The 14,141-nt window shown below is 45.6% G+C and overlaps 1 protein-coding gene and 1 non-coding gene across 2 annotated transcripts; one reads left to right on the forward strand and one right to left on the reverse strand.

Moving 5' to 3' along the window:
- Positions 1-1,790: 1,790 nt before the first annotated feature.
- Positions 1,791-8,413, reverse strand: LOC127772255 (putative cis-zeatin O-glucosyltransferase). The gene is made up of 2 exons (XM_052298267.1): positions 6,978-8,413; positions 1,791-2,833 (listed from the first exon to the last, which is right to left on the reverse strand). Exons 1-2 carry the CDS (start codon positions 8,363-8,365, stop codon positions 2,263-2,265), a joined length of 1,959 nt encoding a protein of 652 aa, XP_052154227.1. The 5' UTR covers positions 8,366-8,413; the 3' UTR covers positions 1,791-2,262.
- A 1,571-nt stretch (positions 8,414-9,984) lies between these two features.
- On the forward strand, positions 9,985-10,056 carry TRNAC-GCA (transfer RNA cysteine (anticodon GCA)). Its single transcript has one exon. It is a non-coding gene; the product is annotated as a tRNA-Cys (tRNA).
- The last annotated feature ends 4,085 nt before the right edge of the window (positions 10,057-14,141 follow it).

Here is a 14,141-nt window from a genome sequence, read left to right on the forward strand (position 1 = left end):
GATAATAAAGAAGTGTGGTATTTTGAAAATTGAAGATTAAAGATGTAGGTGCCTAACCAAGCTGTTAGGGCATCCACAATATACTTCAAAAGTGGTCCATAAGCAATATAATATTTGATTCAGCCACCTAGCAACATTGTGGAACTAGTCCATAGAAAAGAAATAACAAAAGCTACCCATAAGCATATGGGCTGTCCATAGAGAATAAAATATATTATTTATCTCTATCTCTTCTCTCCTACTAATATTATTTGCTATCCATATAGTTTGTGAATGTTACAATAGTTAAAGTTTATATATGTGGGTCTCATCTCTATGGACTACTTTTGCCATATTGCCCTTAGCATCATGTAATATTAAAGTAATATTAACATACAAACCATAAAGTAGCAAAGCTTTTATCCTTCCTTCAAATAACAAATAAAATATAAATTGTAAATTGTAAAAACATTTAATGCTAATTATACGAGTTTTACTGTTTAGGGAAGTGTGGATATAAACAACTCCAAGAAATACAATGGGTGAAACTGAAATTCCTAATAAGCAAGTTAACAATGATGTTATCCTATATCTATATTCGTAGAGAATGAAAAAAAAAAGAACCAGAGAATGCAAAACAATCAGTACTAATATATGTATTTTCTTATAATTCCCCAAATTCAAACAGATTATATGTAAATACTTTCAATTCACAAAAGTGGCAAAAGATTCCAAAAATACAGTTTTCTACATTAAACTAACTACCACCTTGAATGCTTTTTAAGCATATATTACTATCATACTTTCATTTTTTCTCTTCATAATTCTACAAACATGAAACTAAGAACACACTAAAACATACCTTTAAAAGTATGGTGTTTATAAGAAATTTTATGAGTTTGTAACTAACTGCTATAAAAATGTAAATTCCAAATAAGATTTAAATAGCATATATATAATCTCCAACAAATAAGATAAGACACATGCTTAATTAGCGATCACGCCAACAAGCGCGCCTATCTTCTAGTACATCTTTCTATTATTCTATACACATTCGTGAGTATTTCTTTCTAATTAATATATTTTGATTTTGAAGATGTGGAGGCTAACGGTGAATTTTTGAGCTCCACTAAACTCTATTAAGATCCGCCATTTGGACCTTCACATTTCCTAATTGTTATTTCCAAATTTTTCGAGTGCCGGGGGTATATGTTCGTAAATAAATAATAACGTGTTTCTATATCTGAGTAAGATTGTTTAGAAAAAAACAAAGACTCTGACTCACCACCCTCTTCCCCGCTGCCCGCCGACCTTGCCGCTGGTCTGTCACCCCGGATCTGGACGGCACCTTCTCCGCTGCCTCGGTGCACCTGCCCGCTGTAGTGTCCTCGGGGGAAGGAAGGGAGCTCCGCCGTTGTGATCCTTGCGGTCAGCTGGCTTGTCGGTGGCCTGCTCAAGCAGCGGCGATGCGGAAAAGAGGAGGGAGGTGTCGGGCGACGCGGGCGCTTGGTCGCCATCTGATGGGGCTGGAGCGAGACACAGGTAGTCAGGCAGTTCCCTTGAAAAAATATACTCCCTCCTTTCCTAAATGTTTTACACCGTTAACTTTTTTAAATATGTTTGACCATTCGTCTTATTCAAAAACTTTTGTGAAATATATAAAATTATATGTATACATAAAAGTATATTTAACAATAAATCAAATGATAGAAAAAGAATTAATAATTACTTAAATTTTTTGAATAAGACGATCGGTCAAACATGTTTAAAAAAGTCAACGGCGTCAAATATTTAGGGATGGAGGTAGTATATCATACCACTGTTCATAAATATAATCACTTTAGGTTGTTTAGCGAAATTTGAAGATAAGAGAAAATATTAGTTTTCAGTGATTGATCAAATTTTAAATTTGGAATTGTTAGTATCCCCCTGGTAGGATCCTCATAGTCTGAAAATAATTTGAATCCCCGTAAATTGAGATCAGTATTTCAGAAATGCTTATATTGCTGACATAATTTGAATTCTACAAATGCTTATATTTAATAACAGAGGGAGTAGTACATATATTTTCCTACTGCGAGCATTTTTCAAATTTGATATGTTTTGACGAATGATTCAAATCTACTCCCTCCGTCCAGATGTGATACATCCTATTACTACGAATCCGGATATACATGTCTAGATTCGTAGTACTATAATATATCACATCCGATCCTAAATTTGTTTTTTATGGGACGGAGTATAGTATATCCGACCGCTCGAAGAATTATTGACATTCCTGCTTCATCTTGTGATGTAGCCAACGAAGTCATCCAAGCCTTTCCGCGAGGACCCGCCGTCTGCCACAGACGCGCGGACGGCCTCGCCGAGCTCCTTTGCCCGCCGCCGTATTGTCATCCCTTTCTCAGACAGCATCGCCTCCTCAATGACCTCCTGGATGGCCTCCGCCGGGACCACCTCGCTGTGCTTCTCCCATGGCCTCACGAGGAGGCCAGCCTTGAGGTATTTGCACACCAGCTCTGCGTCCCATGGCTGGTCGGAGTGCATGGGCCACGCAAGAATCGGCTTCCCGTAACTCAGGCTCTCCATGGTCGAGTTCCAGCCGCAGTGGCTCATGAACGCCGCCGTGGCGCCGTGCGCGAGGATCTCCAGCTGCGGCGCCCACCCGGTGATCACCAACCCCACTCCCTCGGTTTCTGCGGTGAACCGGGACAGCAGCTCCGCGTGCCGGCTCTCGCCGGAGTCGGCGAATATGTTGGCGCGGTCGGCATCGCGAAGCACCCAGATGAACCTCTGCTTGCTGCCCTTCAGCGCCGCGGCGAGCTCCGCGACTTGATCGCCACGGAGGGACGACGTTGTGCCGAATGACACGTAGAGGACGGACGCCAGCGGCTGCTTGTCGAGCCAGTCCATGCACTCGTGCCGCGTCTGGCCTGGCGTCCGGGCGGTCGCGTCGAGCAGTGGGTTCAGTGGACCGGCCGCGAAAAGCTTCAGCTCTTTGAACATCGGGTGCGCCGCGATCTCGTCGATGAACTCGGCCTCGATCGCCCGGGACGTGTTCATGAGTATGCCGGAGCTGGCCGCGTTCTCTTCGTCCTGCTCTGCCCGGCTGATGAGCTCCACGAATTCCTTTGTCATGCAGGCCTCCACGGGGTGGAACTGGAGGCCGTGCTCGCGCACGAGCCGGTGCTCGGGGTCCAACCACCCGATGTTGTACGACATGGCCACGCACTGCAGCCCGAACGCCTCGCCGTTCGGCAGACGCGCCGCCTGGGCGGCGGCGAAGGAGTTCAACCGGTCGTACACGACGACCACGCGTCGGTAGCTGGCCGACAGCCTCTCGAGCAGCGCGGCGAGAGGGACGCGCGCCGCGACGGCGAAGCTCTCCAGCATGGGCATCAGGTGGGACGGGAAGGGCGGGGCGGTCGGGTCGGGGGGCGGGGACTCGTAGGCGGGGACGTCGAGGTCGTGGAAGCGGATGGAGCGGAGCGCGTCGGGGTCCCACCCGTGCAGGCGCAACCGCGCCTGCCGGAGGTGCGCCGGTGGCGCCGCGTAGTGCACGTCCAGCCCCCGCGACGCGAGCAGCAGAGACAGGTGCATGAGCTGGTTCAGGTGGCCCTGCGCCGGGAAGGGCACCGCGACGACGGCCACCGATTCCACCGTGCCAATCGCCATCGAGTGCTCTTGTCACTGGTTACTTGTTTATGCTTGTCTATTTCTAGGATTTTTAGTGCCCCGTAGCCTATACACTTTTACAGGTTATATATAGAGTTATAGGCACACACGCACGAACAGTCGAAGACAAATATGTGGGGAAAAAGTTACATCAGTAGCTTCCAATTCCCATTGCTGATATCGCGCAGATCCAGAGCATCAGAGATTCGAGGGCTGACACGGACGCACATCTGTTCCCGCCCCCTCGCGCTCATCCGCCCTTCCTAGAAAGCTCGTCAGCAACAACGGCGCTTCCAGCCGCTGGCTCAATCATTGTCAGAGACTGCAGGAGCGTGGCGCGCTCGTCATCAGTGACGACTAACGACGGCGTCGGCGGGCCGATCGCTTGTATCGCGGCCTCTCCAAAACGGTACGTACCGCCCTGTTGCGGCTCTGCGATGATATCGTTTTGTATACCATTTTGGCATGTGCTCTGTATCTCGATTCTCGAGGCAGAGAAGTTGTTGGTTGGTTCCAGGGAATCTTACTGTTTAAATTGTACTACGACTAATGCACTGTTGTCATGTGATGTTTTAGTTCACTAATAGTATATGCACTTTTGGTGCATTAGTTAAACTTGCAGCAAATTCATGTGTGGAACTGTGGATCGACGACCAGGGCGTCGCACATCGCACATCAGTCTGATTGGATACTACAGTACTACTCCCGTGCGATGAGGCTCTTGGACCAGGCCGGCCTCCTTCGTTACGTACGTTACGCGAAGATGCCATCGTCCGGCAGTCGGCAGAGTCCCAGAGATTACTACATAGCCGTTCTCACCGTGTGGTTTGTTTCTTCCTCCCTCGCGCGCATGCAGCAAACGCGAAGAATCTACCGCACGGTCCGCACCGCGTTTAATTTTCTGCATGTTCGTCGCCGTCCTTGCTGCGGACCCTTGCCTCTGCGTCGTTGTCCAAATTGGGTGCCACGAAAAAAAGGCCCAACTGGCTGATCACCACTTGCCAATTGTAGGTCGAGCGCCGGCAGGCAAGTTGCTCGACTGCTGCACTTGCCAACTTGCATTTATTGTACTTACTCCTATACTACAAAATGTATGTCGTTATAGCAGTAGGGGTAAAACGATTATATAAAACGAAAAATGAGATAAGTTATTAACGGATGATTAGGGTTCAATTCATTTTCTAACTGAAGATTATTACTGGTACGTAAAACGAGATAAGTTATGGTTATCACTGGTACGTAAAACGAGATAAGTTATTAACGGATGATTAGTTAAATATAAACTATTATAAATTATAATAAATAAATAAATATACCTATTGTTTAACTGTTCATTAAGAGTGTTAATTGAAAATAAGGAAAAGTCAAAACAGAGATGTTGAAACGAACTCAACCTTACAAAATGTAACAAATGTTGTACTATTTTATGGGGGTTGCTATATGTTTTTTCGATTTTTTTTTGCGCTCTCCCCATTTCCTGGCGCGTTTTCCTTTTCTCGATCTTTTAATCTTTAGCGAGTGTTTTTTTATTTTTAATGTATTTTACAATTTAGATATTTTATCTCAACTTTCAAAACATTCTATTTAAAACTTTTAACTTAAAATTTGAACTCAAATTACGAAACTTATATCTCAAATTTCGAAACTCTCAACTTAAATTTTAAAAACTTTCAACTTAAAATTTAAAACTTAAATAAATCTTGAGTTGAAAGTTTTTAAATCTTAACTCGAAAGTTTAAATTTTGAGTAAAAAATTTTCAAAATTTGACTTAAAAGTTTAAATTTTGAGTTGAAAGTTTTAAAATTTTGAGTTGAAAGTTTTGAAAATATGAAATGTAAGTTTATATACATGTATGTATATATGTGTGTGTATTAGTAATGCTATTTGTAGTATAGTAGTAGTAGTACTACTACTACCACCACCTAGCAGCAGCAACAGCAATGCTAGGAGTTCTAGCTGTGCGTGGGGCCCACTAGTAGCAGCAGAAGCGCTAGTAGGCGCTAGTAATAACAGTAGTACTCTCTCCGTTTCAGATTGTAAGACTTTCTAGCATTGCTCATATTCATTTAGAAGTTAATATGGGTAATGCTAGAAAGTCTTACATTGTGAAACGGATGAATTAGTATACTGGTGTACTAGTAGACTACAACTAGTAGGAGCGAACTGTTCATGCGCCCACCACCCCTCCCCCCCCAAAAAAAAAAAACTTGTCTGTCGGCCGGTACACGGGCCACGTGTGGAGGGGAGGAAAGGAATAAGTTCACCAGCCGTCCCTTAAACTTTATGTCGAGTTTGTATAACATCCCTAATCCTTAATACTAGAAATTTTCACTCCTAAACTATATAAAACCGTGCAATTTATATCTTATAGCAGTACTGATCTCTAGTTTCACTGACGTGGCATCCTAGTAACAAAAAAAATTACAGGACCCATATGTAAGAGAGAAGAAGAAAATGTAGGGTCCACATCTCTTATTTTTTTCTCTTTTCTCTTTTCTTTTCTTCGCTCTCTTATCTTCTTCAGCGAGCCTGGGAGGCCGTTGGTGGCAAAGGGGGGAGAGGTGGTCAGCAAGTCTGGGAGAGAGGGGGAGGTGGCCAGTGAGCCCGTCCGAGCTCCGCCACCACCTTGAGCTCCACGCGAAGGGAGGAGGGAATGGGGTATATGTAGAGATTGACGGAAATCTTGGCATGGTAGACGCTGGACAGGGTGGCAGGTGAGGATGACATGTGGGCCCGCATATTTTGTTTTAATTTTTTAGTTTCTAGTTTTGCTCCTAATGCCACATCAGCCACTGCGTACTTACCATGCATCGAGGGACCTTGTTTGAATGATTTTGAAAGTTGGGGGCCTCGTTTGCATGATTCATGGACGATTTTGAAACTCGACGACAAAGTGAGAGACCTCGAGTGAACTTTTTCTTTTCACCATGGTAGAGCAATGTGAGCCCATTAGAATATGCTGGGCCTGTTGGCCCGTCCGGCATACATCTAAGCACCAGTAGATTTTTGTTTAGAAAAAGAAAAAGATAAGACCAAATATTTCGTTTCAATCACCTTATATCAAATTTTAAATTGTTAAAATCCCCTCATAGCACCTGATTGTCTGAAGATGATTTGAATTTCCATACAATGGAATCAGTATTTTAGAAATGGCTACTGCATACAGAATTTGAATCCGGGAAATGCTTATTTGAGAATGGAGGGAGTGGTACACATATTTTCCTACTTAGGCCATTTTTTAAAATTTGATATGTTTCGACGTAAGATTAAAATTTATAGCATATCCGACCACTCGAAGAATCACAGGATATTCCTGCTTCATCTTGTGATGTAGCCAACGAAGTCATCCAGGTCTTTCCGCGAGGACCCGCCGTCTGCCACGGACGCGCGGACGACTTCGCCGAGCTCCATTGCCCGCAGCCGTATTGCCATCCCTTTCTCAGGCAGCATCGCCTCCTCGATGACCTCTTGGATGGCCTCCGCCGGGACCACCTCGCTGTGCTTCTCCAATGGTCTCACGAGCAGACCAGCCTTAAGGTATTTGCACACCAGCTCTGCGTCCCATGGCTGGTCGGAGTGCATGGGCCACGCAAGAATCGGCTTCCCATGGCTCAGGCTCTCCATCGTCGAGTTCCAGCCACAGTGGCTCATGAACGCCGCAGTGGCGCCGTGCGCGAGGATCTCCAGCTGCGGCGCCCACCCGGTGATCACCAGCCCCACTCCCTCGGTTTCTGCGGTGAACCGGGACAGCAGCTCCGCGTGCCGGCTCTCGCCGGAGTCGGCGAATATGTCGGCGCGGTCGGCGTCGCGAAGCACCCAGATGAACCTCTGCTTGCTGCCCTTCAGCGCCGCCGCGAGCTCCGCGACTTGATCGCCACGGAGGGACGACGTTGTGCCGAATGACACGTAGAGGACGGACGCCGCCGGCTGCTTGTCGAGCCAGTCCATGCACTCGTGCCGCGTCTGGCCTGGAGTCCGGGCGGTCGCGTCGAGCAGTGGGTTCAGTGGACCGACCGCGAAAAGCTTCATCTCTTTGAACATCGGGTGCGCGGCGATCTCGTCGATGAACTCGGCCTCGATCGCCCGGGACGTGTTCATGAGCATGCCGGAGCTGGTCGCGTTCTCTTCGTCCTGCTCTTCCCGGCTGATGAACTCCACGAATTCCTTTGGCATGCAGGCCTCCACGGGGTGGAACTTGAGGCCGTGCTCGCGTACGAGCCGGTTCTCGGGGTCCAACCACCCGATGTTGTACGACATGGCCACGCACTGCAGCCCGAACGCCTCGCCGTTCGGCAGACGCGCCGCCTGGGCGGCGGCGAAGGAGTTCAACCGGTCGTACACGACGACCACGCGGCTATAGCTGGCCGAGATCCTCTCGAGCAGCGCGGCGAACGGGGCGCGCGCCGCGACGGCGAAGCTCTGGATCATGGGCATCATGTGGGACGGGAACGGCGGGGCGGTCGGGTCGGGCGGCGGGGACTCGTAGGCGGGGACGTCGAGGTCGTGGAAGCGGATGGAGCGGAGCGCGTCGGGGTCCCAGCCGTGCAGGCGCGACCGCGCCTGCTGGAGGTGCGCCGGCGGCGCCGCGTAGTGCACGTCCAGCCCACGCGACGCGAGCAGCAGGGACAGGTGCATGAGCTGGTTCAGGTGGCCCTGCGCCGGGAAGGGCACCGCGACAACGGCCACGGATTCCACCGAGCCAATCGCCATTGAGCGCTTATGTCGTCACTGATATATGGTTGTTTATGCTTGTCTACCTTCCAGAATTCTAGTGCCCAGTAGCCTCTAGACTTGCAGGCTTTATATAGGCACACAATAATGAGGCTGTGTTTGTGTTTAGTTCCACGCTAAAATTAAAAGTTTAAAGAAATTAAAATGATGTGACGGAAAAGTTGAAAGTTTGTGTGTGTAGGAAAGTTCGATGTGACGGAAAAGTTGGAAGTTTGAAGAAAAAAAGGTGAATAGCTAATTTTGTCCCTCAAGTTTTAGCGAAGGCTCAATTTAATCCTTCACCTGTCATTTTGTCCACATAGATCCTTCAAATATTTGTTTTGGTTTGAAATCATCCTTGGGTCCACTTAATATACCATATGGCTATCTCTAGTCAATTTTCTATTAGAAAATGTCCTTTTTGCCCTCAATTTGTATACATCTATATACTAGAAAAGAGAAAACCAACATAAATAAACAACAATACGGATCTACTTTCTATTATTTCAACATGTGCACATGAAACTTAAGCAATTGCTATCGTATACACTTGCTAGTATATATTTTTTTTCGTTTTACATAATATACTATGTATTATCTATAAAAAAATTCAAGCATGCAATTTCTCTCTTATATATGTGAATAATGAGGGTATAAGTATCATTTATGAAGAGAGTTGTTGGTTAAGGATAAGTTTGAACTAAAATGAAAACTTGAAGGACTAATATGGATAGATTAAAACATCAATGACTAAACTGAGGCTCAGATGAAACTTGGAGGACCACTTTGACTATTCACCCAAGAAAAAATGTTAGAATCTAAACAGGGCTGTTGGAGTATAAGAGCCCCATCGGTAGAACTAAAATCAATAAGCAAAAGTCAAAATTTAAATTTTCAAACTTAATTTTTAAGTAGCATATTCTTATACCAGATGTGACATATTCTTGTATCACAAATATGAATATATGTATGTACACATTCGTAGTGCTAGAATATGTCATATCCGACATTAGTTTGGTTTTTTATGCTACTGAGGGAGTACAACAGTAGCCGGTCTCAGTTCTCACCGTGGTTTCTTTCTCCCTGCGCGCATGAATGGTGCAAAGGCGAAGAGTCACCACGCCGCGTTTAACTTTCTCATTCTCACCGTGGTTTCTTCCTCCCTGCGCGCATGAACCGCGAAAGGCGAAGAGTCACCACGCCGCGTTTAACTTTCTGCATGGTCGCCGGACCCTTGGCTCTGCGTCGTTCTCCAAATCGGGTGCCACGAAAGAGAGGCTGAGTGGCTGGATCTTGTAGTATTGGCTGACTGTTGCTCGCTGGTTTAATTGGGACTTTAGGACGGTAGCGGCTGGACGAGATGGAGATAGCCGGACAGGGAGGTGATACCGGCCGGATATATGACACTGCCGGGAGATTTCGACATTTATTTTGTAGACCTTGCAGTTGTGGATAAACGGAAGTAGCTTGCTGCAGGCTGCACCGTTTGATTGATTGGAAGAGTGTGGCATTCACCCCATCTCAATCGATCCACAACTGCTATTTATTGGCTGGAGTTACGTTTCTGATGGAGAGATTTAAACAAATGTATCAATTATGTCCTGCACATCAGCATCTTTGGGTCCATAGCTCAGTGGTAGAGCATTTGACTGCAGATCAAGAGGTCACCGGTTCGAACCCGGTTGGGCCCTATTTAACAATTTCTCATTTTTACTTTTGACGGTGAAGTTTTTTTTTTTCCACAGTGATTTTGTTGCTGCCCTGGCCTATGTTTGACGGTGAAGTTTTTTTTTTTCCACAGTGATTTTGTTGCTGCCCTGGCCTATTTGAGCTCCAAAAGGAGAGATCCATGGAGTTTTTTTTTCCACAGTGATTTTGTTGCTGCCCTGGCCTATTTGAGCTCCAAAAGGAGATATCCATGGAATTTTCCCTACAATCTCTCTGTTGATGTTCTGATGAATCCGCAAACGATTTACATTTGACGGTGAAGCTTTTTTTTTTTCCACATAAGCCCAGTTAGGGAGGTGATTTTGTTGCTGCCCTGGCCTATTTGAGCTGCAAAAGGAGAGCTCCATGGAATTTTACCAACAATCTCTTTGCTGATGTTCTGATGAAGCGGCAAACATTTTTTCCTACATTTTCTCATTTTTACTTTTGACGGTGAAGTTTTTTTTTTTCCACAGTGATTTTGTTGCTGCCCTGGCCTATGTTTGACGGTGAAGTTTTTTTTTTTCCACAGTGATTTTGTTGCTGCCCTGGCCTATTTGAGCTCCAAAAGGAGAGATCCATGGAGTTTTTTTTTCCACAGTGATTTTGTTGCTGCCCTGGCCTATTTGAGCTCCAAAAGGAGATATCCATGGAATTTTCCCTACAATCTCTCTGTTGATGTTCTGATGAATCCGCAAACGATTTACATTTGACGGTGAAGCTTTTTTTTTTTCCACATAAGCCCAGTTAGGGAGGTGATTTTGTTGCTGCCCTGGCCTATTTGAGCTGCAAAAGGAGAGCTCCATGGAATTTTACCAACAATCTCTTTGCTGATGTTCTGATGAAGCGGCAAACATTTTTTCCTACATTTTTGTCCCGATGATGCTACAAACAATTGAATAATAGCCCACTAGAGAAACTATATTTTCTAAACTTTATTTTCATCGTGGCTAAATTTGTTTCCCATTCCAGAAGGAGCCACAAAAGACTAAATAATAGTCCACTAGAAAAGTTATCTTTTATACACCTTATTTCCCTCGTGGAGCTACGGACGTTGAATAATTTTCTTTCCTGATGGAGCCACAAACGTTTGAATAATATAAGTGAAAGTGATCATTGAAAATTATTATTATTTTCTTCTTCTTCTTCTGAGAAGATCGCTGCAATTTTTCCGCACGTGGTGCTTTTGGCCTGTAGGAGATCACTAAAATTGCTTGTGCATGGTTTCGTACATCTTTTTTTTAAGAAATCAGCATGAGATTGTACTATTTCATTAGATATAGACGTAAAAAAAAATTTCCCCTAGAAGTAAAAAAGAGCTGTACAAAATTACATAAGCGCGGTAGTTAAGTTGGGATGAATTCTCCAAGTCGCCTTGCGCTTACCATTATCCAGGTTCTTGCCTCTTCCTTTATTTTTGCCATAAGGTTGGGGACTGCCGTTTTCTTGTGCTTAAAGATCTTTTGGTTCCTTTCTTTCCAGATTTCTCAGGCTATGAGTAGGATTAAGGATCGCAACTCTTTCTTAGACACTTTTTTTTTTTGATAGTAACCTCCAAAACAGTTCTGAGGAATGTTGTGCACAGTAGCACGGCAGGTAATAGGCAACCCCACCCTGAGCATAGTGCCGTGGTGGCGCCGTGCAAACAAAGCTTAAGGCCTATTCGTTTTTGAAGAATTTCAAATGATTCAGATTCTTGAGGATTAATTCCTCTGAACGCTATTTAGTTCATAGGAATGTAGCTATAGAAAAAACAAAGAAATTTTCCTTTCCTACAAGTTGTAAAGAGAAGGTATAGTGAATTTTTCATCCACTCAGAACTCATGGAAAAGTTCATATGGATAGAAATGTGTATGCATTCATATTCCTTCTTTTTTCTTTTTTCTATGTGTCATAATTCCTTAAAAACAGATCTACCCTTAAGGGTCCATAATGTGATGAAAAACTAGGTATTAAGCATTGAATACACTCTTGCTACCAGGTGGCAACCATTGTAAAAGTCATAAGCAACTAATACCTTATCATAGAGCTACTACCGGTACATAAGAAATAAATATCATCATTTGTACAGTAAATGAGTAGTAGAAGTAAATCTGGCACATGCAAGTGAAATATTAGTAGAAGAAACCATGGAGTCATTGTTTCGCACTGTTCACAGGAATCAACTTTTAAGTGGATCCTACCAGTGGCGCAGGTAAGGGGGAGTGCCAAAGGGTGCCAACACCCCCCTATCCAAACACTACCACCACTATACCCCTATGTTTTTACTCTATATTAAGTTAGCTAAGATAAGTATCTATCTAGTTTATTTTGTGTAGTTTGAAAGTATTATCAGTTTAGTTAGTTAGCAAGTCTAAAAATATTAGCAAGAAACATGATCTACAAAACTAGTTTGTGATTTCTCATATTTTTCAAAGTAAAATAGATGATACTTATTTGTGAGATTATTTTATAGTTTACATTAAAAGAATTTAGCAATAAAGACTAGTTTTAAACTTCCAATGATATTATTAAAGAGCTAAAATTCAAGTTTTTCTTAAAGAACTAGTTTACATATTGCTTGTTATTGACGGTGACTATTTGATCTCCTTTACTATCAATATTAGTTATTCGGTCTCACGGTTTATCTTCACCCCACACCCCCTAATCTCAAATCCTGGCTTCGCCCCTGATCCTACCTTACTTCTTACTCACACAAATAAGCATTGTGGGTAACTTCATATACTACTATCGCCTGTATCTTGGGCCCACGTTACTACCGAGTCTGGCAAGATACGTTGCTCATGCCCTAAAAGAAACATATCGCTGCAACAAAGTGACAGATCTAGGATCTGGCTAGAAAAAACATCACAACCGGTTCAGACATGAGTAACATAGAAAATTTAAGCCCGGCCATCGTGGCCGCAGCCGCCGCCGCCGTCGTGGTGGTGGCAACCGTTGTTATCCTTGAAGTCACCATCGAGCACCGCCGCCGCTGGATCCGTCCCCTTCACCATCACCGCCGCCGCAGCCTCCACCTCCTTTGCCAAAGAGATGGAATATATAAGCTAGTATATCATATTCTTGCAAAAAAAAGCATAATCACAAATTCCAAGAAAGATATACCATCCCAACTTCAATTTTAGCAACAACTAAAGGCATGTTCAAATCACTGCCAAAATGAATAATGATATGGTTTAGAAACATCCATATATTTATTAATTTTATCAATAATGGTATGCTTTAAATTGGCATCTATGTGAACGGGGCCCTAAATCACTCGGTCCGTGGAGCGACCGGTGAGTCACGTGACTCACGTTGACGATCGTTGCCTTCTGCGGACGCGCTCCCATCCGGCGCCACCTCCGTAGTTGCCACCTCCGCGGAACGCTTCTCGCCATCATCGTTGCACCGTACTGCGTCGGAGCACGGCTGCTGCGGCGCCTGCGCCGGCGGCGTCATCATCAGCCGTTCTTGCTCAGCTGCAGCAGCGGCTTGAGCCTGATCGATACGTCGTTGGCGGAAGAGCTCCTTCACGAGCTGCCAAAGCACACGCCTCGCGTGCATCTCGGGCGTCTCCTGCGCGGGCCGTGGCTGGACGACGGACGGCGACGGCGGTCGTCGCATCACCAGTGTCCGATCAAAGGAGTTGCCGGAGTTAGTAGGCGCTGCCGTTGCCGGGCGAGGACGCAATGGCGTCGGAGGGACATGCGCCGGGCAGTTGCATGCCGCCGGCGCCCGTTGCGCCGACGACTTCGTCTCTCCGTTTTGTTCCACCTCCGCCCCCTGCGCTGGCATCATCGCCGGCGGCTGTTGTGCCGACGTCGTGTGTGCCACCACCTCTCTCCCCTGTAGATGCTGCGCCTGGAGGTTGTACGCCATTGCCGCCTGCTGCTGCTGCTGCTGTTGCAGAAGCATCTGGTGATACTGGTAGTTGTTGTACGCCGCTGCCATTGCCGCCCGCTGTCGTTGTACCGGCGACATCTGTCCGTTGCTTGCCACCTGCGATCCCTGAACAACAAGCGCCTGCTGGCCGTTGCACGCCGGCGGCGGCCGTTGCGAGGACGAGGCCTGCCCGTTGTCTGCCACC

The sequence above is a fragment of the Oryza glaberrima genome, chromosome 4, assembly GCF_000147395.1.
Source record: "Oryza glaberrima chromosome 4, OglaRS2, whole genome shotgun sequence".
Taxonomy (NCBI): Eukaryota; Viridiplantae; Streptophyta; class Magnoliopsida; order Poales; family Poaceae; genus Oryza; species Oryza glaberrima.

What these genes read in the sequence shown, in the direction of transcription:
- LOC127772255 (XM_052298267.1), bottom strand. Translation starts at nt 8,365, where the DNA reads ATGGCGATTGGCTCGGTGGAATCCGTGGCCGTTGTCGCGGTGCCCTTC. An exon ending in TTCGTTGGCTACATCACAAG is followed by an intron (nt 2,834 to 6,977) that starts ATGAAGCAGGAA and finishes ATTCGGCACAAC; the next exon opens with GTCGTCCCTCCGTGGCGATC.